At 45.3% G+C, this 27525-nt stretch overlaps 1 protein-coding gene across 9 annotated transcripts in view; it reads right to left on the bottom strand.

Annotated features, from left to right (window-relative positions):
• SCMH1 (Scm polycomb group protein homolog 1) overlaps nt 1-27525 on the bottom strand; it is a 205345-nt gene that overhangs the window by 108184 nt on the left and 69636 nt on the right. For all 9 annotated transcript variants that reach the window (XM_069756690.1, XM_069756683.1, XM_069756685.1 and 6 more), the window contains one exon: nt 8932-9002. In XM_069756690.1, coding sequence (XP_069612791.1) covers nt 8932-9002 — 71 coding nt within the window. The remainder of the gene's footprint in view (nt 1-8931; nt 9003-27525) is intronic.

The following is a 27525-nucleotide window of genomic DNA, read 5'->3' as shown; positions in this document are numbered from 1 at the left end:
GGGCTGTGTAATGTACTACGTGGGCTGTGCAATGTACTGCATGGCTGTGCTATTTACTACGTGGGCTGTTATATACTACGTGGCTGTGCTATATACTACATGCCCGGCCGCGAACAATCAGCGACTGGCGCAATTCGGCCGCGAATTGGCGCGGGATTTGAACCACGCTTCGCTAATTGGTCACGGCCGGCCGAATCCTGTGTATTCAATGTATTATTCTAAAATCTTCATAAACAAGCTACATACATATTCTAGAATACCCGATCCGTTAGAATCGGGCTACCATCTAGTATTTTAATATGGAGCATCTTATGGGGCCCATCATAAACTGTATGGAGCATCTTATGGGGCCCATCATGAACTGTATGGAGCATTATATGGGGCTCCTGATACAATATGGATATTCAAAAACACAACCTACTGATGTCTCAATTAATTTTACTTTTATTGGTATCTATTTTTATTTTTGAAATTTACCAGCAGCTGCTGCATTTTCCACCCTAGGCTTATACTCGAGTCATTACGTTTTCCCAGTTTTTTGTGGCAAAATTAGGGGTCTCGGCTTATACTCGGGTCGGCTTATACTCGAGTATATACGGCAATTTGCCAAAATTCGCGGGGAGCAACACTATTTTGTGGAGCTGGACTGAACGCAATAGAGGCATGATGAGAATGCACCCCATGACCCCTGCGCTGGAGTCCGAGGTGGCTATCATGGCACTGGATGTGGAAGCCAGGGATTCAGTGATGTTGCAGCCTCCTTCCCCCCCGAGACTCCGTTAATAAGGTGTTGCAGATCTTGGAAGAAACTCATGGGGAACTGGGGACAAATCTCTTTAGCAGAATGCAGAGGGAGACCATAACCCAATATATGAATGCATTGCAGGAGTTACACACTGCGATTGCTAGAAAGGATGGTTATGGGGTAGGCCCCACAGACATAATGTTACGAGACCTTTTAGTGACTGGCTTACGAGACGTGCCGACAAAACAAGCCCTGTGAGAGCGTGTGCGAGTAAACCCCCGAATGACTTTCCCTGTGGTAGGGAGTGAGGCACTCATGCGTGAACAGGAGCAGGGGGTAACCGTCCCGGCGGGGAAGGTGCAGAGCGTGGGGGTGTCTGTAAACGCTATTGCTGAACCCCAATGGGTGGAAGAACTGGCCGATATAATGAAGAAAACGGAGGCTACTAACAATCCACCAGAGGGCAGGGAAGGTCCGAAACCTAGCTGTGTCTTCAGAATGTTTCGTCGGCCGAGGCTCCTCACTTGTTTCAACTGTGGAGAGAGCGGACCCATCGCACGGGAGTGCAATCGCTGAGGAAGAGTGACGTCTCGCCGCCCGTTAAACTAGAGGGCTCCGAGCCGGGGGACGCCACCCGCAGCAAGAACAGCGGAAGAGGAGTAGTGGAAGTCCCGCAAGTTTAGTGTCAACATACCCCCTGATATGGGCAGAGATGGACGGACGTGCAGTGCGATGCCTGGTGGACACGGGCTCGCAGGTGACAACGATGCCAGAACCTTACATCCGGCGACATATCCCCTGAGCAAAATGGCCTGAATGGGGCCCTGTGATAAAGTTAATGGCGGCCAACCAACTGCCCATCCCGGTCGCAGGGGTGGTATGGATGCAGGTATCTATCTGTGGGAAAGACCTGGGACGGAACGGCGTGGTACTGACACCGTGAGGAATGATGGACCCACCATCACCTTGGGATGAATGTGATGAAAGAGTTCGGAAGCCTTCTCATCAGGGAGTCCTCTAACGAGACTCAAACAGCGGGGTTTGCACACACCCCAAAGAAGATTTTTTCAGCAACTAGCCAGAGTCGCCCAAGTCCAAGAGTCTAGCTCTGAGGGAGGAGTGTTGGGCAAAGTAATTGTCCCAGCTTCAATCAAACTTGTACTTCCACCAGGACAAACGGTACTGTCTCTGCCTGTCCGTGCCTGTGTCCCCTTGGAGGGGGATGAGGTCCAAATTAAACCATCTTCTTCAGAATAACTACCTACGGGACTCCTGGTGGTGCATACGTTAGGCATTGTATGAAAAGAGGTTGTTCCTGTATGGTGCATTAATTTAGGAGACCAGGACATTACCGTTGTTCCCAGAAGTGTGGTGGCCCGAGCAATGAATCCACCTGAAGAAATAATACCCCCCCAAACAGTACAACTGGAAATACAACCTGGGGACCCCTGGACTGTGACAGTAAACTCCATGTCAGTGCCAGAGCCTCATTACATCAAAGAGGGCCGACCCATACTGGAAGAAATGCAGGCTGAGTTGAGTGAGCTCACACACACACACAGGTGCAACAAGTAGAAGCTCTGTTGGAGAGGTATAAAAATGTTTTTGCCCTCTAAGAAGATGATTTTGGCTGCACCACGGCCATTGGACAAGAAATACCAACTGGTAGCACTGCGCCCATAAGAGAGGCATTACCGACAACTTCCCCCACAGTTATACCAGGAAGTCAAGAGCATGTTGAACCAGATGTTGCAGGCTGGCGTGACTAGGGAAAGCCAGAGTCCGTGGGCTGCCCCAATTGTGTTAGTGCTGAAGAAAGACAGCACATTGCATTTTTGTGGGGATTACCGAAAGCTCAACGCCTGTACTGTGAGAGACTCATACTCATTACCCCAGATTGAAGAGTCCCTACCCGCTCTGGGAAAAGCCAGGTTCTTCTCTACATTGGACCTCGCCAGTGGCTACTGGCAAATACCCATGTCTGAACATGATTGAGCAAAAACCGCCTTTATTCTTCCCATGGGCTTGTACGAGTTCAATCGAATGCCATTTGGCTTAGCCAACGCTCCCGGACCTTTTCAACGTCTCATGGAGAGGTACCTGGGGGATCTGAATTTTGAATCCACACTCATCTACCTGCACGACATTATAGTCCATGCGGCTTCAAATGAGAAAAACCTGCAGCACTTATAACAAGTGTTGGCCCACCTTCAGAGACACAGACTAAAGGTGAAGCCCCAAAAATACCATATGTTTCGCACACAGATTGAATAGTTGGGCCATATCATTTCCACTGAAACAGTGGAGCCCTCCAGAAAAAAGATCGCCGTGATTCAAGACTGGCCCACTCCATTGACCGTATAGGATGTCCTGCCATTCCTGAGACTGACATGATATTACAGGCACTTTGTGAAGAACTTCGCTCGACGGTCAAAGCCTTTACTGGAGCTGTTGAAAAAGGTACCTACGGGTGCCAAGAATTGGACAATTTGCTGGAAGGAGTCCCAAGAAGAGGTCTTTCAGGATCTCAAGAGAGCACTCACTGAAGCTCCTGTCTTGGCTTATGTGGATTTCTCGCAACCGTTCATTCTCCACACCGACGGAAGTCTGCTGGGACTTGGGGCTGTGTTGTCACAGATGCAGGAACACTTACGCGAGCCGGTCCCTTCACGATTCCCAACACAATCTGGACAATTACAGCCCTTTTAAGTTGGAGCTGCTGGCGTTGGTGTGGACTATGATGGAGAGATTCGCGGAATATTTATCCGGCTCTGAAGTGTTGGTGCGCACTGATAACCCACTGGCGCACCTGGAAAATGCGAGACTGGGGGCTCTGAAGCAGATATGGGTGGCCTGAATTGCCAAGTTTCGCTATAAGATTGCCTATAAAAGGAGGGAAGAAAATACTCATGCCGATGCCCTGTCCAGAAGGAGGAGTGCCAAACCAGAGCGAGACAGGGATGAAGAACAGGAAAATGACAAACTCCCTAAATTCCTGAGACCCACCAGGATGGTGGTGGCAACGCAGTAACAGATACACACCTCAGCCCACGAAGGCATATTGAGACGAACCCAAGATGTGTGGGTTTCAGCTTCAACAGGAAGATAGTCAACTCGGCTTGTTGAGACGGTGTGTGGCTTCTCAGAGATTCCCCAGTTCGACGGAAAGAGGTACTTTGTCTCCGAAAGTGTTACGGATCCTTTGAGAGAGGGAACTACTTTGAATGAAGAACGGCTTACCATACCGGAAAGCACAATTACGGACTGAGCTGAGCGAGACCTGGCAAGTCCTAGTTCCAACAGCGTTGTTATCTGAAATTGCTGTTGCTGCGCACAAGCAAGGGGCCCACTTTGGTCCAGAATAGACCTTCCAATGGTTACAACGGTTCATCTATCACCCCCAGCTGAAAACAAAAGTGGAAGAGGTCTGTAGAACATGCCGAAAATGTGAACTGGCTAAGCCACCAGAGCAAAGAGCTCCTGTCCAGTCCATTGTAACCTCCGCCCCTCTGCAACTCTTGATGATAGACTATCTGACCATTGGCCCAGCCCAAAAGGGCTATGAGCATTGCCTGGTGATGGTAGACCACTTTACAAAATTTGCCATGGTAACTCCGACTTGGGATCAGACCGCAGAGTCCGCTGCGTACGCAATCTGCAAGAACTTAATTCAACTCTATGGATGTCCGAGTATTCACTCTGATCAGGGAGCCTGTTTTTTGGGTAGAGTAATGGATGAGCTACATCGCATGTACCGGGTCGACAAGTCCCGCACTACACCATATCACCCTCAAGGTAATGGCGCCTGTGAACGACTTAACCACACGCTAACTCAAATGCTGAAAACTCTGGAGGAAGATCTAAAGGCCCTGTGGCCTGAATACATTTCTGAACTGGTGTGAATATATAATAATCGAGTATATCAAACTATGGGATATACGCCTTACTTCCTCCTGTTGGTCGAGATAGAAAGGGAATCTCTTAATTGGATCCAGAAGAGGACTACTCACCGACGAGGGTGTCCTCCTGGGTTCAGGAACATCGACATCGCCTGCAAACCTTACATCGGTTGGTCCAGATTAGATTACAGGAGCAAGAACATGCTGAGAACACCCCATCGAGAGCAACAGAGTTTCAAGTTGGAGACTGGTTCTTAGTGCGGGAGAAGCGTCCTCAGGACAAGCTTGAAAATCCTTGGGAGAAAGACCCATATTGGGTGATTGGGTGAAAAGGAGAGTTAGTTCTGAGGGACCCGTACACGAAGTCCAGCCTGAGGGAAAAGAGGATGCCCCCACTCGAACCCTTCATCGGAATATGCTCCGACCTTGCCTATCTGAAAACCCAGTCCGAGTAGAAGAGGAGTCCGAGACCCCTGAGATGATCCATACACCAGTAGAAGAAAAGGACAAAGAAGGGGGTGAAGAGTTGAGCTCCGGGGGCTCCGAGAGTTTAGAACCAGAGGATACCGGCTCACCCATGGCTCTTCCCCCCACAGCCGGATTCTGCCCGACAAGAGAACTCCACTACTACTTCTAATCTGAGGCGCTCCGAAAGAACAATGGCTGGCAAGCCCCCCAATCGCTATGATCAAGAACATTTTGTCTGGCAACAAACCACACAGAAGAAGAAACAGTCATGTGCTCCTCGAAGATTCTCGCCCGTTGAATGGTGAGCAAAAAGAGTGGGGGAGTGTAGGGAGGTAGACTAAGCTGACAGTCCCTCCTGAGCGTTTGGGCCGAAACGGACGGGACTGTCATCATTAGTTCGGAAGGAAGAGATTTCTGACCAGAGCAGGCCAGGACACCCGACTGGTGGGGGCGGGTCCAACTTAAGAAGCGGTGTGCACGGGAAGACGGGGCTTTTGGCGGGGAACCAGCATGTGAGCAGAGAGATGGTTGACTCCCTCTCGACTTACCCACGTCCGCTAACCGTGCCATCTTACCCGGCTAGCAACTCCATCCTGACTGACGACACAGAGCACAGAGAGACCCCCGCACCGTACAGTGACCAGAACGGACTGCATAGCATCGTTCCGCTGACTACCGCGGAGGCACTGCTCAACAATATCCATGTGGTGCCCACTGAGAACCGGCCTGCTCCTGTGGCCGTGACCGCTGGACTGTCTACTTCTTCTGCAGCCTTATCTGCTGAACTGTTTGCTTAATCTGCTGTGCCGCGGACCTACACCTCTACATCATCTCATGCCCGTACCAGGATACCACGTGCCGAAGGACCCGGAGGATCCACCACCGCAAGGAGACAGTGCATCGCCTTTCTACGGGACCGGATTAGAGACATCTCGCGCCGCCTGCGGTGCCACCAAGGGTTCTTCCAGCCACCTTCCACCAATGCCCAGAGACTCATAAGTTAAAGGGAACCTGTCACCCCCAAAATCGAGGGTGAGCTAAGCCCACCGGCATCAGGGGCTTATCTACAGAAATCTGGAATGCTGTAGATAAGCCCCCGATGTATCCTAAAAGATAAGAAAAAAAGGTTAGATTATACTCACTCAGGGGCGGTCCCGGTCCGATGGGTGTCGCGGTCCGGTGCCTCCCATCTTCATCAGATGATGTCCTCTTCTGGTCTTCACGCCGGGCCTCTCTGACCTTCCCCGGCGCCTGCGAACTGCAGTAATTTGCTCTGCCAACAGGGCAGACAAAGTACGCCTGCGCCGGTGCCGCAGCGTGAAGACCAGAAGAGGAAGTCATCCTATGAAAATGGGAGGCCCCGGACCGGACCGCGACGCCCACCGGATCAGACCGCCCTCGTGAGTATGATCTAACCTCTTTTTCTCATCTTTTAGGAAACATCGGGGGTTTATCTACAGCATTACAGAATGCTGTAGATAAGCCCCTGATGCCAGTGGGCTTAGCTCACCCTCGATTTTGGGGGTGACAGGTTCCCTTTAAACTGTTGTTACCTTTATAATAGTACCCCCCTGCTTGACCTACTATTGTTTTATATAAAATACCTGTTAACCCTTGCTTTGCCTCCTGTGTGTCACTGCATCCTACGCCCCTGCTAGCATCCTACATGTACATAGGGAGAGACCTAACAAACAACTGAAGAAGTAAGCCAAGAACGTTATTAACTAGTGAGGTATCTGCCTATAGTCCCCAGCAGTCTCTTCAAACTGTGTTTTTTCTGAAACGCTGCATTTACATGGGCTCCATCTGGTTTCCTTTTGTTGTTTAATTTTAGAATGGAAGAAAATGTTCTGCTTTTCTCTCTTTCTAAGCACAGAATTTAACAAATGTAATAAGCATTAACAAAAAGGAGAACCTCCAAATGCAATACTAAATATCACAAGCAATTATAGGGGTCACTAGGTGTTTTATACCTTCTGGAGGAGACCTATTTTACATGGATTATTATTTATTAATAAACCCATAAAGCGAACCTGTCATTGTACTTCATGCTGCATGAATCCAATCAGCTCTATCCCGACCCCCCATAAACATACACACTTGGCTCAGAAGACGAGGTGGCCCACGTACTGGTTGTATACTTCATGGATTTTAGCTGACTTTGATGTGTACAGAAGCTTTAATAAAGTAATATGTGTAATTATGTCACCAATTATTTGATCAATAAATGCAAATATACACTGCGAGCAGAATTATTAGGCAAATTGTATTTTAGAGGATTACTTTTATTATTGATCAACAACTATGTTCTCAATCAACCCAAAAGACTCAAATATCAAAGCTTATTATTTTTGGAAATTGGAGTGGGGTTCTTTTAGATTTGGCTATCTTAGGAGGATATGTTTGTGCAGGTAACTATTACTGTGCAGAATTATTAGGCAACTTAATAAAAACCAAATATATTCCCATCTCACTTGTTTATTTTCACCAGGTAAACCAATATAACTGCACAAAATTTAGAAATAAACATTTCTGACATGCAAAAACAAAACAAAACAAAATTAGTGACCAATATAGCCACCTTTCTTTATGATGACACTCAGCAGCCTTCCATCCATAGATTCTGTCAGTTGCTTGATCTGTTTACGATCAACATTGCGTGCAGCAGCCACCACAGCCTCCCAGACACTGTTCCGAGAGGTGTACTGTTTTCCCTCCCTGTAGATCTCACATTTTATGAGGGACCACAGGTTCTCTATGGGGTTCAGATCAGGTGAACAAGGGGGCCATGTCATTATTTTTTCTTCTTTGAGACCTTTACTGGCCAGCCACGCTGTGGAGTAGTTGGAGGCATGTGATGGAGCATTGTCCTGCATGAAAATCATGTTTTTCTTGAACGATACTGACTTCTTCCTGTATCACTGGTTGAAGAAGTTGTCTTCCAGAAACTGGTAGTAGGTCTGGGAGTTGAGCTTCACTCCATCCTCAACCCGAAAAGGTCCCACAAGTTCATCTTTGATGATACCAGCCCATACCAGTTCCTCACCTCCACCTTGCTGGCGTCTGAGTCGGAGTGAAGCTCTCTGCCCTTTACTGATCCAGCCTCTGGCCCATCAAGAGTCACTCTCATTTCATCAGTCCATAAAACCTTTGAAAAGTCAGTCTTAAGATATTTCTTGGCCCAGTCTTGATGTTTTATATTATGTTTCTTGTTCAAAGGTGGTCGTTTTTCAGCCTCTCTTACCTTGGCCATGTCCCCGAGTATCGCTTTTTGTTACTCCAGTAACATTGCATCTCTGAAATATGGCAAAACTGGTGGCAAATGGCATCTTGGCAGCTTGACGCTTGATTTTCCTCAATTCAAGGGCAGTTATTTTGCGCCTTTTTTGCCCAACACGCTTCTTGTGACCCTGTTGGCTCTTTGCCATGAAACGCTTGATTGTTCGGTGATCACGCTTCAAAAATTTCAACACTGCTGCATCTCTCTGCAAGACATCTCACAATTTTGGACTTTTCAGAGCCCGTCAAATCTTTCTTCTGACCCATTTTGCCAAAGGAACAGAAGTTGCCTAATAATTAAGCACACCTTATACAGGGTGTTGATGTCATTAGACAACACCCTTCCTCATTACACAGATGCACATCACCTGATTTACTTAATTTGTAGTTGGCTCTCAAGCCTGAACAGCTTGGAGTAGGACAATATGTATAAAAAGTATCATGTGATCCAAAAAACAACTTGCCGAATAATTCTGCATGCAGTGTATTATTCAAATCGTAGAGCTTACAATCATATGTGGAGTCTCATGTGCATCTCACCTGTCTGAAGCAGTGAGGAGGGGCTGGCTGAGATCCAGTCTCTTTCAGGTATTTTTCCCAACTGAAGTGGCCTGTACAGGAAAAAAGTTAGACATCTACCATTAAATCCAAATGGGGATCATAGCATTAGTCATTAAGGATTCATACAATACAACACTAATTACCGTAGTAATATAACCATGTGCATGAGACCATCATTGCCCACAACTTTAATAGTCATAAGCTGATCACGGTGGATCAGTGGCTAGCACTGCATCATCTGGAAGGAGTTTGTATGTTCTCCCTGAGTTTGTGTGGGTTTCTTCCAGATACTCCAATTTCCTGCTGAAAGGGTGTGAAAGACTGTTGTGTACCTGTTCCTGAAAACAACAAATTGTGTAGTGTGTATATTGACATGTGGTTTTATCGTGTTTTCTGGCAACATGTGAATTGTAAAATGCACAGAGTGTAGTGTAACTAATGCAAAATGTGATAGGTACTGATGCTGATGTGTGGGTACTGTAAGGTAATGCCTAAGGTAACTCTGGTACACTCAGCTCAGAAGTAGGGAAAGTATAGTACACAGTTTAGTTCTTAAAATAGACACTTTAAGCATAGATTAGGGTTTAGGGCCCAGAACAGTGACAGAGCAGGATAGGTAGTGGTGTGCCTTATTAATGCATGAAATGGTTGAATGTTTGGGACCAGCCCAGAACGGGAGGGTGTTATGTCAAGTAAAAAAGGGGAACTACTTCCTGGTTTAGCGAGTGAGAGTAAGTGTGAAGTTTGTTTCAAGATCAAGTTCAAGGTGCAGTGGACTAGAGGCACATGAAGTACACATTATTCTGGCAGAATGAGGTCGTACCAAATTTCCTGTGGACCTTCCAGCAACGTCTGAGGCCCACAGCCAAAACTAGGCACTGAGGAGTGTACCTTAATTCCTTCCATACAGTGATAGCCGAACAGGTAACAGCGTGAGGGAAAATAAATGGATCTCAGGAATGTTACGTTGCCGGATGCGGAGTCCCTAGGGCTAACAGCAGCTGTTTAAGTAGAGACAGTCCGAGCTGAATGTAAGCAAATGCTTAAAATGTACTGAATTGATGAAACTGCACCGGAGGGTGCTGAGCCCGATATGGAGTGTTAAAGAATGATGTATTTGAACTGTCCAGTAAAGTTGAACTTGTTAAAACGAACCTCATGGTCCCCGATGTGTGTGCAGCTGGTCCTGGACCAAAGGGCGTGGGGACAGTGAAGGCCTCTGGCCTGCAAGTGAGTACAATGCAATGCACAAAGCACGACACTTATGGACTTGGACATGATTTGTTTGTAAAGTGCCAGGGCATTATGGAGCAGCAGCTCACCCATGGCTACCGTCCTGGGCACCTTACACTCCCACACTAAAAAGACATACTGAGAGCAAATTTAGATTGTGATCCCCAATGCGGATAGTGATGATAATGTCTGTAAAGCGCTGTGGAACTAATGGCGCTATAGAAGCAAAGCATAAGAATAAGTTCCCTGGAAAGATTCCTTCACACCCTGCTTTAGGATGATGTCACTTGTCTGCCATGCTGTTGTCTGGCCATGCAATTAAAATTGTAGTATATAGCATACAAATAGTACATGGCCTGTGCCATATAGTATGTGGCTGCTATATACATACATACATACATATTATAGTACTGCCCACGTAGTATATAGCAGCCATGTAGTATATAGTACTGCCCACGTAGTATATAGCAGCCGTGTAGTATATTGTACTGTCCACATAGTATATAGCAGCCATATAGTATATAGTACTGCCCACATAGTATATAGCAGCCATGTAGTATATAGTACTGTCCACATAGTATATAGCAGCCATGTGGTATATAGTACTGCCCACATAGTATATAGCAGCCATGTAGTATATAGCACTGCCCACGTAGTATATAGCAGCCACATAGTATATAGTACTGCCCACGTAGTATATAGCAGCCATGTAGTATATAGTACTGCCCACGTAGTATATAGTACTGCCAACGTAGTATATAGCAGCCATGTGGTATATAGTACTGCCTACGTAGTATATAGCAGCCATGTAGTATATAGTACTGCCCACGTAGTATATAGCAGCCATGTAGTATATAGTACTGCCCACATAGTATATAGCAGCCATTGATGCCGCATAGGCAGCATCAATAGTAAAAAGTTGGGGACACAGGGTTAATAGCGGCGGTGTTACCCGCGGCATAACGTTGTCCGTTATCGCCGGCATTAACCCTATGTGAGCGGTGACCGGAGGGGAGTATGCGGGCGCCGGGCAGTGACTGCGGAAAGGAAGGAGCGGCCATTTTCTTCCAGACTGTGCCCGTCGCTGATTGGTCATGGCTGTTTTGCCGCGACCAATCAGCGACTTGGATTCCATGACAAACAGAGGCCGCGACCAATGAATATCCGTGACAGACAGAAAGACAGACGGAAGTGACCCTTAGACAATTATATAGTAGATATCTCATGGGAAGACATACCACATGTCTCTCAATGTTAAAATTAACCTAGCCTTAAAATTATTGACTGTTCATGTCTTTGTCGGTGGGCAAACTTACAAAATCAGCAAGGGATCAAATACTTATTTCCCCCACTGTATGTTAGGTGGTTGGTGTGTATATGCAACTGTATGTTGCCAGGTCCCCCATCCCTAGGCTGATATAGTATCCCATATCCCATACCCTGTGTACTGTTGTCATTAGCGCTCGCTCCCTGTGACTGCTTCGGCGGTTTCCATATCCTGAAATCATGTCTGCACCCTCCCATCCCTTATTACGTAACATGCTCTCTATTTATGTATGGTGCTGTCCTTTATTAAATAACGTCCTGTTATGTGGAGCGCCATCCATGGCCTCACAAGGTCAATTCATACAAATAAATATAACAACAGACAATAATTGGAATGAATGGCCGTGACATTTATTTTTGAGTTACTTGAAATTCAATAACACACATTATATCCTTAAAATTAACTCTTAAATAACCAGAAGCTTAACCACCATAAAACCAATCCACCCATAAGGGCGATTTTCCACACGCCAGGGCTCAAAGAGACAAGGCCCCCCACTGCACCACAGCCATTTTTCCACTATTGTTTGCAGGTTTAAATTAAATATGTCCAAGCCTATGTCAGAAAGATGAATTAAATCGTTTCTATAAAACCCAGGTAGAAATCCTTCCAAGTCCACATGTCTGAAAGAAAAACTATTAATTATAGGAAGAAATTTAGATATCTCCCGGTTGACCCTTTTCCGTATTTTTTCCAAAAAGGAAAGTTCTCCTCTGCTCCATAGTAACGTGGGGATGATCTCTGAAAAAACAAAAGAGGTAGAAGAAGATTGTTTAAGATAACGTCCGATCTCAAAATAGCTAATAAATCCAGAGTTTTGGTTTTCCAGAGATCATTTCCAGCCAATGAAAAACTACCAGATCTGGAGAGGGAAATTTAGTGAAATATCTGTTAAATCCCGAAACTAGATTATACCAGGACATGCCTCTAATGCTGTGCCAAAAAACTTGCACAATTTCGTGGCTGAACGAAAGGTTATCAGAATATGAACGTCGACTGGCTCTCTTCTGAGCCCAAAACACATAGGAGTGTCCTATAATCCAGACAACCTCGGGACCTGAAATAAAATCAAAGTTAATTATCATACAACTAAGGTCTCACGTAAAGTTTAAATCTACCCGATTCCCATCTGCCCAGCTGCATAATCTGAGAATCTTGAAGACCAGATCTCGCCGCCTCCGTTGCTGCTCCTATCCTAAAAGAATGTGAAGTAAATCTCATATGATCTTTGCCCAGTAACCGTAAACACTTTTTTAAAACAGCGTTAAATTGAAAAATGGTCGCTGGAGTGCCATCTAAATTAATAAATAATGGACCAGGAACACAAGGCCTAACACGAAACCACCTGCTGGCATTGGCTACTGTACGTAAAAACCGGTTTTCCTATCGTCACGACAGCACCCCTACGAGAGATTTTCAAAGATCAATCACCTGGGAGGGACTACAGCACTAAGTACTGTACGGCCAAAAACTAAATTGGCCTCTGAAGATAAATCAAGACGATAATGTCTATAAAAGGTGGAAGGAGATGACCACGTTGCCGCCTTACATATTACGTCTATGGAGACGTCCGCTCTTTCCGCCCAGGATGAGGCCATGGCTCGAGTGGAGTGGGCCCTGATGCCATCTGGTGGTGTCTGGCCTTTAGCAGTATAAGCAAGATATATGGCATCTCTTATCCATCTGGCGATAGACGCTTTTGTTACACTCGCCCCTTTCCTTGGGTTCTGAAAGGAAACAAACAGAGTCCTACTCTGCCTCCATGGTTCTGTTTTGTGTAGGTACTCTAATAGAGTTCTTCTAACATCTAACATGTGATATTTCTGCTTGTCAGCTGAAACCGGATTGTCACAGAAAGATGGTAAAATTATTTCCTGACTTCTATGAAATTTGGAAGCCACTTTTGGTAGGTATGCTGGATCTGGTTTTAATACTACCTTATCCTGAAAGACCATTAAATAAGGAGGATCTATCGACAATGCTTGTACCTCCTTGATGGTTGAGATACGCCACTACTGTTGTGTTGTCGGACTGGACTCTTACATGTAAATCCTGCAGAGATGGTAGCAACCTGAGTAGGGCCTTTTTTACTGCCGTGAGCTCTTTCCAATTCGAGGACTCTTGAGCCTCTAAGAGAGACCATTGCCCTTGAGTCCAAACATCTCCTATATGAGCTCCCCATCCTATTGGACTGGCATCGGTTGTAACCGTGTTGTCTGGTACTATACTCCAGCGTACTCCTTTTCCTAAAATGTCCCATGTTTAGCCACCATCTCAGCCTGTGTAGAGTGGCGGTGGATAGCCTGAGTCTTCCGCCTAATTGCCCTTGAAGACTCCTCTCTGCATCCAAGACCTGGGCCTGCAAAACTCGAGTGTGGAATTGAGCCCACTGGATGGCCGGTATGCAAGATGTTGGGGATCCCAACAATCCTCTGCTTTTTCTCTTCCGGAAGGAAACATAGTTGCTCTTCCGAACTTAGCAGAATACCCAGGAAAGTCTGAGTCGTTGATGGTTCAAATCTTGATTTTTCCATATTGACTAGCCAACCCAAGTCCTGTAAGGAAGATATTACATGATTTAAGCGACTTCTACACTGAAAAAACGAATTTCCCACTACCAGGAAGTCATCCAAGTCCAAGTAGGGTATAATTAACGTATCGTGTTCTCTGACATAGGCCATTACTTCCGCAATGACCTTAGTAAACACCCTCGGCGCCATAGATAGACCAAATGGCATTGCAGTAAACTGAAAATGTATGACCTGGTCGTTTAAGCGCACCGCCATTCTGAGGAATTGTTGATGATCCTGGTGAATGGGCAGATGGTAATACGCATCCTTTAAATCCAGGACTGTCATAACATCTGGGAAAAAGAAATTTAGTCGCCGTTTTAATATATTCCATTTTAAAGGCATGGTATTGTAGATGTTTGTTCAATCTCCGTAAATTTATGATGGTTTGAAAGGATCCATCTGGTTTGGAGATTAAAAATAATGGGGAATAGAACCCTTTCCCCTGCTGATGTTTTGGAAACTCTACTATAACTTCCTTCCGTCTTAACATCTGAACTTATTTTTCAAGGGCCTTTTGTTGGTCTAAGGAATCAGGGGCAGTCAAGATATAAAAATCAGAAGGTTTTTCCCGGAATTCTAATTTTAACCCCGACTCAATTATACCCAGAACCCAATTGCTCGAAGTTATTTTGGCCCACTGAGCATAGAAGTGTTTTAACCTGCCCCCTACTGGGAGAACTTTATTAACGATAATTTCTTCTTCTTGAGGAAGATGATGAGGCATTAAAGCCCGAACCTTTCTTCTTCGGGTCTGTTGGTTCCCAGTCTCGGTTCTGGTAAGGTCTTCGGTATTGGAAGCGTCTCCTGAAGGTATTCGTAAAGGTAGGAGTGAATACTTTAGGAAAACCCTTTTTCATATCCTCAGCTTTAGCTAGGATGTCATCCAATACCGGGCCAAACAGGTACTCACCCCTACACGGTATTGTACACAGTTTAGCTCTCGCCTGGGCATCCCGTTTCCAGGTCTTAAGCCATAAGGCTCGGCGAGCAGCGTTCGAGAGACCTGCTGATCTTGCTGCTAATTTTAGAGAAACCACAGATGCATCCGCTAAATACGCCACCCCTTCCCGTATTTGCGATAGGGAGTTCAACATCTTGTCTCTGGGTACCTTGGATTTCAGGTGTTCCTCCAGCTGGGATATCCACACCATGACGGATCTAGCCGTACACGTACTAGAGATCGCCGGTTTGAATGCACTCGCAGATGATTCCCACACCTTCTTCCAAAACATGTCCGCTTTCCTATCCGACGGATCTTTCAGAAGGCCTACGTCCTCCAGCGGCAAAGCACCGGCTTTAGATGTAGAAGCCACCGCTGCGTCCACTTTTGGGACTTTCATCCATTCTGCCGGATCATTGTCGTCAAAGGGATACCTTCTTTTGGCTGATGACGGCAGGAACCCTTTGTCCGGTTTATCCCATTCCCGTTTTATAAGGGTCTTAACTGTATCCACTACCGGGAATGCCTTACGACTCTTCTGGCACAAGCCCGCAAACATTATGTCTTGTGCGGATCTTGGTTCCCTGTTCTCTGCAACCCCCATGGTTGCTCGGACTCCTTTAACTAACACATCCATATTTTCAACCGAAAAACATGGCCTTCCCTCTTCATCTGAGGAGGATGGAGATGAGGAGCGGGAACATTCACCTTCTTGCAGGGACAAGCTAGATCCCGGAGATATGTCCCTGCCCGACCTTTCATGGCGGCTGCCTCTAAGGGAATAGCTTATTTCTTCCCTGATGACCGCTCTAAGGTCTGATGAATGAAGGGGAGCTTCCTCTTCTAAGGTCTGACAGATCAAGCCTGGCAAAGCCTTTTAGTATAACTGTCAGGCATTGGAGTCGTGCATAAAGCACATTGCTTGTGCTTAGATTTAGATGACTTTTTCCCCATATCAGCACCAGGTGTATTGTTAACACTCACCATAAGACTGATTCTGTGAATACCGGTTCTGGAGGAGTAGGATCCAAATGTGACGCTGGGGGGCTCGCACGCTGCTGCCCCCGTACCACGCTGCTGCTGCTTCTTGAGAAGCCGCTACCGCTCTTGCTGCGCTGCTCCGGTCCCTCTCCCTGAGAGTGCTCGGCGTCCCCTACTGAGGACATTGCTGCACGCCCCTTTTCATAACGCTGCAGCGCTCCTCCCCCGGCTTACCCCGGAAGTGTAAGAACTACTTCCGGGTTCACCAGCGCCGGTGAGAACGATGAACCCGCACTCAACTGCGGACCAGGATGGCACTGCCCGACTCCTGGGACGCGCTCCGCATGGCCAGACGAGGGGGGGTCTGCACGCAGGACACCCCCGACGCTGCTTCCGGGCCCCCGATTCTGCCCTTCCTTAAAGATACCACGCAGAGGCATGGTGGACCTGGGTGAGTTCATTCCTGCAGGCTCCCGCCATCCGGACAGGAACCCAAACTGGAGTGGTGAGGGGGACCGCCCCTTTAAATCCTGTAGGTTCCTGTCCGGAAGGTGGGCGGATCCGCTCTCTCGTAGGGGTGCTGTCGTGGCGATAGGAAAATGATAAATGGTGAATCGTACGAAAACTGCACACTTCTCTTTTTGGTACGATACCAAGGGGGAGGAGACACGAAATTTCAAAAAAGGGGGGGTGGGGGAGAAAAAGGGCCAGCGATCCTGCCTAATTCCAATTCCTCAAAAATCTTTTTTCTGGCCACCTCATGGTGAGAATTTAGGGATGCCAAATTTTTTACCAAAACACAACCAGGGCCTTTAAATTGAGGGACTTCAAAACCAAAAGAGAAACCATTAAACAAAAGTTTACTGGTCCCCTGGTTTGGGTAGATGTTTAACCACCAAAGCATTTCTATTAGCTTCACTGGAGTCTGTGCTCTTTGAATTAGAATCTCTGGAAGCTGATTGAGACAACTGCTTCAGAAAGCATTTGGACATGGGATGTGAGTTCCCAGAAAGAGCACTCATGGTGAAAGCTGCATGAGGTGCCCCATTTGCACAGTGACTCATTAAACGCGAAACAGACTACTTTTTTTGACAAACCGGAAACTGATTGTTTGCTGGAATAATGCCTTTGTGGGAGCATAAGATTGATCCATAAGCCCACATCTTTTACCCCTCAATTAACGTCAGGGTGGACTGCTAGTTTCTGTCTAAACGCTTCATCGTAATGGAGCCAAGCGAGGCCTCCAAAATAGCGGTAGGCCTCCAAGATAATATCTGGAATATTAATAATAATAATAATAATAATAATTTTTATTTATATAGCGCCAACATATTCCGCAGCGCTTTACAAATTATAGACGGGACTTGTACAGACAATAGACATTACAGCATAACAGAAATACAGTTCAAAACAGATACCAGGAGGAATGAGGGCCCTGCTCGCAAGCTTACAAACTATGAGGAAAAGGGGAGACACGAGAGGTGGATGGTAACAATTGCTTTAGTTATTCGGACCAGCCATAGTGTAAGGCTCGGGTGTTCATGTAAAGCTGCATGAACCAGTTAACTGCCTAAGTATGTAGCAGTACAGACACAGAGGCTATTAACTGCATAAAGTGTATGAGAACATGATGCGAGGAACCTGTTTTTTTTTTTTTTTCATATATAAATAGGCCACCCAGGGATCGTTAGGTTAATGCATTGAGGCGGTAGGCCAGTCTGAACAAATGAGTTTTTAGGGTACGCTTAAAACTGTGGGGATTGGGGATTAATCGTATTAACCTAGGTAGTGCATTCCAAAGAATCGGCGCAGCACGTGTAAAGTCTTGGAGACGGGAGTGGGAGGTTCTGATTATTGAGGATGCTAACCTGAGGTCATTAGCGGAGCGGAGGGCACGGGTAGGGTGGTAGACTGAGACCAGAGAGGAGATGTAGGGTGGTGCAGAGCCATGGAGTGCTTTGTGGATGAGGGTAGTAGTTTTGTACTGGATTCTGGAGTGGATGGGTAACCAGTGTAATGACTGGCACAGGGTAGAGGCATTGGTGTAACGGTTGGTGAGGAATATGATCCTGGCAGCAGCATTCAGGACAGATTGGAGCGGGGAAAGTTTGGTAAGAGGGAGGCCGATTAGTAGAGAGTTACAATAGTCCAGACGAGAATGAATAAGTGAAACAGTAAGAGTTTTTGCAGAGTCGAAAGTAAGAAAAGGGCGAAGTCTAGAAATGGTTTTGAGATGCAGGTAAGAAGAGCGAGCCAGTGATCGAATGTAGGGGGTGAATGAAAGGTCAGAATCAAGGATGACCCCAAGGCAGCGGGCATGTTGCTTTGGAGTAATGGTGGAACCGCACACGGAGATGGCAATGTCAGGCAAAGGTAGGTTAGTAGAGGGAGAGAACACGAGGAGTTCAGTTTTTGACAGGTGTAGTTTCAGATAGAGGGATGACATGATGTTAGAGACAGCGGTAAGACAATCACTGGTGTTTTCTAAAAAGGTCGGCGTGACAACAGGAGAAGAGGTGTATAATTGGGTGTCGTCAGCATAGAGATGGTACTGGAAACCAAATCTACTGATTGTTTGTCCAATAGGGGCAGTATACAACGAGAAGAAGAGGGGGCCTAGGACTGATCCTTGAGAAACCCCAACAGTAAGGGAAAGGTGAGAGGAGGAGGAACCAGCAAAACATACAGTGAAGGATCGGTCAGAGAGATAGGAGGAGAACCAGGAGAGAACGGTGTCCTTGAGGCCGATGGAGCGGAGCATAGTGAGAAGGAGCTGATGATCCACAGTATTGAATGCTGCAGAGAGATCCAATTGAATTAGCATGGAGTAGTGACCATTAGATTTAGCTGTTAGTAGGTCATTAGAGACTTTAGTGAGGGCAGTTTCAATAGAGTGTAAAGAGCGGAAGCCAGATTGAAGAGGGTCGAGAAGAGAGTTATCTGAGAGATAGCGGGTAAGACGGGAGTGGACCAGGCGTTCGAGGAGTTTAGAGATGAAGGGAAGATTAGAGACAGGTCTATAATTAGCGGCACAGTTTTGATCAAGGGATGGTTTTTTAAGTAATGGATGTATGATGGCATGCTTAAATGAGGAGGGAAAAATACCGGAAGTGAGGGAAAGGTTGAATATTTTTGTTAGGTGAAAGGTGACAGCCGGGGAAAGGGACTGGAGGAGATGTGATGGAATGGGGTCACTGGTGCAAGTGGTCGGGCGAGAAGATGCAAGGAGCCTGCTTACTTTTTCTTCTGTAACTGCTTCAAAGTCAGAGAGTGAACTAGATGCAGTGGGGGAGGGAGGACAGTGCATGGTATGAAGAGATTGGGAGATGATTTCCTGTCGAATGTGGTAAATTTTTTCTTTGAAGTAATTGGCCAGATCGTCAGCATGGAGATCCGTGGTTGGGGCCTGCTCTCTTGGGTTGAGTAGGGACTGGAACGTGTCAAAGAGACGTTTAGGGTTATTGGACAGGGAGGTGATGAGGGTGTTGAAGTAGGTTTGTTTGGAGAGGTGAAGGGCAGAATTGTATGTCTTTAGCATGAACTTAAAATGGATGAAATCTTCGGGTAGATTAGATTTTCTCCACAGACGTTCTGCGCACCTGGAGCACCGCTGCAGGAAACGTGTTTGCAGCGTGTGCCACGGTTGTTGCCGTCTGTGCCGAGTTGTTTTATGTATAGGAGGAGCAGCTTCATCCAGAGCACTTTGCAGGGTTTCATTGTAATATTAACAACTCCAATAGTTGTGATGCAAAAGGGGTTTGTTTAATATACATACAGTAGTCACAAACGTTTCGGTCTGCAATGGACCTTCATCAGGGTGCTAGAAAGGTAGCGAAAATGGTATAAATGACGGAATCCCAGTAGAGATTCATTAATTAATTTGCATCAAAATTGTAGTGAGTTAACCGAGGGCTATATATATAGATATAGAAGCCTGTGTTGGATGGCAGGTCAGTCCAGTGAGCGGGAGAGGAGACACGAGCACTACGCGGTATCCATCACAAGTAAACTTTACTTGCGGTGGATACCGCGTAGTGCTCATGTCTCCTTCTCTCCCGCTCACTGGACTGACCTGCCATCCAACACTGGCTTCTATATGTATATGTATATATATAGCCCTCGGTTAACTCACTACAATTTTGATGCAAATTAATTAAATCAATCTCTACTGGGTTTCGTCATTTATACCATTTTCGCTACCTTTCTAGCACACTGATGAAGGTCCATTGCAGACCGAAACGTTTGTGACTACTGTATGTATATTAAACAAACCCCTTTTGCATCACAACTATTGGAGTGTGCTAGTTGCTAATATTCCACGTATTAAGGTTTGGGAACCTATCTCTATGCACCTCCCCCTGTGAGGCAGTGCTGAACATTTTCTATACCACGTTAATTTCCAAGATAATATCGACATGCTGAAATAACTTACTACATAAGTTGGGAAACTTCTCCCCTAAGACCGCTGAATAGATTGAAAAAGCCTGGATCCAGTTGTTAAACGACTTCACTGAGCCGCGTTTAGGATCATCAATTTCAGGCTTATCTTAAAGAGTAAAGAAAAAAAAAACACATAATTATTATTCCATGAGTTCCTTAATTGACGAGCTCAAATGGAAGCCAAGAGGTGAAAGGTCGCATGTCAGAGCCTCTTTGAAGGGGTTCTGAGGGGGTGGGTTACACTCAGAATTAAGGAATGCTAGTGAATTAGGAGTATTAACAGCATCCCCTAAAGCATCTGACAGGACACTTTATAATATTTCTAAGTTGATTAGGAGGCACAGACAGGTGTACATTAACCCTCTCACCCCTTCTGGATACTCTTCCTCTGGTCATCTGTTCCGATGGGCAGCCAGCGCTCAAGCCCTGAAGAGAGGGTGAGCACAGCTGTGGATCCCCTGGCGTTGAAGAAATCTGCTCGTTGTCTGAATTTTCTGCCCGGATGTTGATAGTCGGTGCTGGAGGCTGGGCGCTGGAAACAGGAGCCGAGGCAGCCGCTGCTACCTGACAGGACGATGCCGTCGCAGCGCTTTTACGGCTGTGGGGGGCAGGTGACCTGCAGGCGGCTTGAAATGACGTCGATGGCGCCACTTGATACCGGTGCTGAGATTCTCACGCCGGACTGTGACACTTCGCTGAAGATGGACAGCGGGACCTCTTGCGTACATCCGATGCGCGGCTGCTGGATCTCGGAGACGGAAGGGGCGTCGAGTACGACCTCCGGGGAGTCTTTCTCCTCGCCCGGCTAGAAGAATCCTCCTCTGTATTATCCTCTTGACCCGGCGGCTGCACCTGAGGGCTCGGCTCTGAAAGAGGGGGAACGGCATCAGCAGCTGCAGGTAAAGGTTTAATAGCTAGGCAGCGCTTCAGCCAGTCCGCCCCATCCTCTTGGCCGGCTCTTGTCAGGAGCTGCTGTAAAAGGCTCTCCATTCTTCTCCCGTGATCTTCAGTTTCTTCACACAACCGTCGAATGAGATAAAACTCCACCATCAGGGCTTTTTATATCCTCCAAAAAGCCTGCCAATAGCCAAACAGCCATGAAAAGCTGTTATTTTAGGCACCAAAGAACTGGAAATAACGAGTTCTAACTGCTCTTGGCATTAGAGCCAAAGCTAACCTGACTTCCAATTGACCTTAAAAACCATCGTTAATAACACATACAGTACATCTCTTCAGGACTTGTGTGGCCATGAGACCCCCCTATAATGTTTTATTATGGACGGGGGAGGGCCGACATTACACAGTATCATCTCTTGTCATCTACAGCACCATCCCTTACGTTGAGTATTCTCATTTTTGTTATTCACAGTGCCCTCTCTTTATTGCATAATGTCCTCTCCTGTAAAATGTAACAGACTGCTGAGGGAGCAGCATCTGACCAGAAGACCAGTCCATCAGCCGCATCCATCACAAGCTTTCCCATGCTCCATCAGCCATCATTTCAGTTGATATCTAACGTTGCGGATTTCCTGCGGATCCGCAGCGTTTTTTGCTGTGCAGAAACGATGCAGATCCGCAAGTGATTTACAGAACAATGTAAATCAATGGTAAAAAAAAATGCTGTGCTAATGGTGCGGAAAATTCCATGCAGAAACGCTGCGGATTAAAAGAAGTAGCATGACACTTCTTTTTAGCAGATCTGCAGTGCTTTTGAACCCATTTCATTATAGAAATCCGCAGGGCTAAAAAATGAAGTAAATCCACAAAAAAATCCACAGCAAATCCGCACCAAAAATGCACAAAATCCACACAAAAAACGCGAGAAATCAGCACCTGCGTTTTCTGCCAAGAGATGCAGAATCTGCACCAGAAATTCCTAAGCCTAATCCGCAACGTGTGCACACAGCCTAACAAGAATAAAGAACAGGGAGGTATAAATAACAAAATTAACCAGAATCCAATATGTAAGCGACGGTGCTGTACATAACAAGAGGGAACTATGGGATAAGGGACGATTCTATACATAAAGAGAGGGTACTGTGTAATAAGGGGCAGCAATATATGTAATATGTACAGTATATCTGTAGATTGGTCACCATAAATGAGGAGGGCCCAGATACATTTCTTGCACAGGGGCCTCAAGCTGTCTGTGTCTGCCCCTGATTTTATATATATTATCTACTATATAATTGTCTAAGGGTCACTTCCGTCTGTCTGTCTGTCTTTCGGTCTGTCTTTCTGTCTGTCTGTCACGGATATTCATTGGTCGCGGCCTCTGTCTGTCATGGAAATCCAAGTCGCTGATTGGTCGTGGCAAAACGCCCACCACCATTGCCACAACCAATCAGCGACGGGCACAGTCCGGCGGAAAAATGGCCGCTCCTTCCTCCCCGCAGTCAGTGCCCACTCCATACTCCCCTCCAGTCAGCCCTCACACAGGGTTAATGGCAGCGTTAATGGACTGCGTTATGCCACGGTGTAACGCACTCCATTAACGCAGCTATTAACCCTGTGTGATCAACATTTTACTGTTGATGCTGCGTATGCAGCATCAATAGTAAAAATATCTAAGGTTACAAATAATAATAATTTAAAAAAAAAAAAAAAAAAAAAAAAAAAGGTTATTCTCACCTTCCGACGTGGCGCCCTGTACTCGGCAGTGCAAGCGGCAGGTTCCGGTGCCAAGGATGCTATGAGAGAAGGACCTTCCATGACGTCACGGTCATGTGACCGCGACGTCATCACAGGTCCTACGCTCATACCAACCGTGGGACCGGAAGCTGCCGCATGCACCGCACACAGGCGCCAGGACTTCAAGGGGCTATTCGGAAGGTGAGTATATGTTTATTTTTTATTTTAAGTCTTTTTTAATCACGCATATAGTGGCCACACTGCTATAAACGTGGGCTGTGTTACATACTGCGTGGCCTGCGTTATATACTACATGGCTGCTATGTACTACGTGGGCAGTGTTATATACTATGTGGGCAATGTTATATACTGCGTGGGCTGCATTATATACTACATCGCTGCTATATACTATGTGGGCAGTGTTATATACTGTGTGGGCTGCGTTATATACTGCATGGCTGCTATATACTACGTGCCCAGTGTTATATACTATGTGGGCAATGTTATATAGTGCGTGGGCTGTGTTATATACTGTTTGGGCTGTGTTATATACTGCATGGCCACTGTTATATACTGCGCGGCCTGTATTAACGCATCGGGTATTCAAGAATATGTTGTGGCCTGTGCTATATACATACATATTCTAGAATACCCGATGCGTTAGAATCGGGCCAAAATCTAGTATATATACACATAATTATATATATATATATATATATATATATATATATATATATATATATATATATATATATATATATATATATATATATATATATATATATATATATATATATATATGTATATATATATATATTGCACAGCCACGTAGTATATTGCACAGTCACGTAGTATATAACACAGCCACGTAGTATATTGCACAGCCACGTAATATATAGCACAGCCATGTAATATATAGCACAGCCACGTAGTATATTGCACAGCCACGTAGTATATTGCACAGCCATGTAATAAACACAGCCACGTAGTATATTGCACAGCTATGTAGTATTTAACACAGCCACGTAGTATATAACACAGCCACGTAGTATATAACACAGCCACGTAGTATATAACACAGCCACGTATATAGTATATAACACAGCCACGTAGTATATTGCACAGCCACATAGTATATTGCAAAGCCACGTAGTATATTGCACAGCTACATAGTATATAACATAGCCCACGCAGCATATGACAGCCCACGTAGTATACAGCACCGCCAAGTAATATACAACATAGCCCACATAGTATATTACGCAGCCCACGTAGTATATAGTAATGTGGGCACCATATCCCTGTTAAAAAAAAAACAATTAAATTAAAAAATAGTTAAATACTCACCTTACGGCGGCCCAGGGAGCCAAGCCAGGCCTTTACCGATGCTTGCGGCAATAACACATGATGATGTAGCGATCTCGCGAGACCGCTACGTAATCTCCGGTCATTGCTGCAATGCGTTCTGGGGACTGGAGCGTCGCGAGGAGGAGCGGCAAAAGCTGGCGTGGATGGTGGAAGGTGAGAATGTTTTTTTTATTATTATTATTATTATATGTTTTTACTATTGATGCTGCATACGCAGCATCAATAGTAAAAAGTTAGGCACACTTACATGGTTAATGGCAGCGTTAACGGACTGCGTTACACCGCGTTATGCCGTAGTGTAAAGCAGTCTTAAAACGCTATGTGGGTGCTGACTGGAAGGGAGTATGGAGGGGGAACTGACTGGACGGAAGTAGGAAGGGGCCAATTCGCATCCGGACTGTGCCTGTCGCTGATTGGTCGCGGACGGCTGGCCCCGACCAATCAGCGACCTGGGATTTCCATTACAGACAGACAAACAGACGGAAGTACCCCTTAGACAATTAAATATAGTAACATAGTAACATAGTTAGTAAGGCCGAAAAAAGGCATTTGTCCATCCAGTTCAGCCTATATTCCATCATAATAAATCCCCAGATCTACGTCCTTCTACAGAACCTAATAATTGTATGATACAATATTGTTCTGCTCCAGGAAGACATCCAGGCCTCTCTTGAACCCCTCGACTGAGTTCGCCATCACCACCTCCTCAGGCAAGCAATTCCAGATTCTCACTGCCCTAACAGTAAAGAATCCTCTTCTATGTTGGTGGAAAAACCTTCTCTCCTCCAGACGCAAAGAATGCCCCCTTGTGCCCGTCACCTTCCTTGGTATAAACAGATCCTCAGCGAGATATTTGTATTGTCCCCTTATATACTTATACATGGTTATTAGATCGCCCTCAGTCGTCTTTTTTCTAGACTAAGTAATCCTAATTTCGCTAATCTATCTGGGTATTGTAGTTCTCCCATCCCCTTTATTAATTTTATTGCCCTCCTTTGTACTCTCTCTAGTTCCATTATATCCTTCCTGAGCACCGGTGCCCAAAACTGGACACAGTACTCCATGTGCGGTCTAACTAGGGATTTGTACAGAGGCAGTATAATGCTCTCATCATGTGTATCCAGACCTCTTTTAATGCACCCCATGATCCTGTTTGCCTTGGCAGTTGCTGCCTGGCACTGGCTGCTCCAGGTAAGTTTATCATTAACTAGGATCCCAAGTCCTTCTCCCTGTCAGATTTACCCAGTGGTTTCCCGTTCAGTGTGTAATGGTGATATTGATTCCTTCTTCCCATGTGTATAACCTTACATTTATCATTGTTAAACCTCATCTGCCACCTTTCAGCCCAAGTTTCCAACTTATCCAGATCCATCTGTAGCAGAATACTATCTTCTCTTGTATTAACTGCTTTACATAGTTTTGTATCATCTGCAAATATCGATATTTTACTGTGTAAACCTTCTACCAGATCATTAATGAATATGTTGAAGAGAACAGGTCCCAATACCGACCCCTGCGGTACCCCACTGGTCACAGCGACCCAGTTAGAGACTATACCATTTATAACCACCCTCTGCTTTCTATCACTAAGCCAGTTACTAACCCATTTACACACATTTTCCCCCAGACCATGCATTCTCATTTTGTGTACCAACCTCTTGTGCGGCACGGTATCAAACGCTTTGGAAAAATCGAGATATACCACGTCCAATGACTCACCGTGGTCCAGCCTATAGCTTACCTCTTCATAAAAACTGATTAGATTGGTTTGACAGGAGCGATTTCTCATAAATCCACGCTGATATGGAGTTAAACAGTTATTCTCATTGAGATAATCCAGAATAACATCCCTCAGAAACCCTTCAAATATTTTACCAACAATAGAGGTTAGACTTACTGGCCTATAATTTGCTATGCGCCAGTCCTGCGGAACAGACCCCGTCGCTATAGAGTCCCTAAAAATAAGAAATAATGGTTCATCTATTACATTACTTAGTTCTCTTAGTACTCGTGGGTGTATGCCATCCGGACCCGGAGATTTATCTATTTTAATCTTATTTAGCCGGTTTCACACCTCTTCTTGGGTTAGATTGGTGACCCTTAATATAGGGTTTTCATTGTTTCTTGGGATTTCACCTAGCATTTCATTTTCCACCGTGAATACCGTGGAGAAGAAGGTGTTTAATATGTTAGCTTTTTCCTCGTTATCTACAACCGTTCTTTCCTCACTATTTTTTAAGGGGCCTACATTTTCAGTTTTTATTCTTTTACTATTGATATAGTTGAAGAACAGTTTGGGATTAGTTTTACTCTCCTTAATAATGTGCTTCTCTGTTTCCTTTTTGGCAGCTTTAATTAGTTTTTAAGATAAAGTATTTTTCTCCCTATAGTTTTTTTAGAGCTTCAATGGTGCCATCCTGCTTTAGTAGTGCAAATGCTTTCTTTTTACTGTTAATTGCCTGTCTTATTTCTTTGTTTAGCCACATTGGGTTTTTCCTATTTCTAGTCCTTTTATTCCCACAAGGTATAAACCGCTTACAGTGCCTATTTAGGATGTTCTTAAACATTTTCCATTTATTATCTGTATTATTATTTCTGAGGATATTGTCCCAGTCTACCAGATTAAGGGCATCTCTAAGATGGTCAAACTTTGCCTTCCTAAAGTTCAGTGTTTTTGTGACTCCCTGACAAGTCCCCCTAGTGAAAGACAGGTGAAACGGTACAATATTGTGGTCGCTATTTCCTAGATGCCCGACCACCTGCAGATTTGTTATTCTGTCAGGTCTATTAGATAGTAATATATACTAATATATATACTAATATTAGATAGTATATATACCCACTGTGTATATATATAGATTATATATACACAGTGGGTATGGAAAGTACTCAGACCCCTTTAAATGTTTCACTCTGATTCATTGCAGCCATTTGGTAAATTCAAAAAAGTAAATTTTTTTCTCATTAATGTACACTCTGTACCCCATCTTGACTGAAAAAAAATATTCAGAAATGTAGAAATTTTTGCAAATTTATTAAAAAAGAAAAACTGAAATATCACATGGTCATAAGTATTCAGA

Source organism: Ranitomeya imitator, chromosome 3, assembly GCF_032444005.1.
Source record: "Ranitomeya imitator isolate aRanImi1 chromosome 3, aRanImi1.pri, whole genome shotgun sequence".
Classification (NCBI taxonomy): Eukaryota; Metazoa; Chordata; class Amphibia; order Anura; family Dendrobatidae; genus Ranitomeya; species Ranitomeya imitator.
This window is presented reverse-complemented; position numbering and strand designations above follow the sequence as displayed.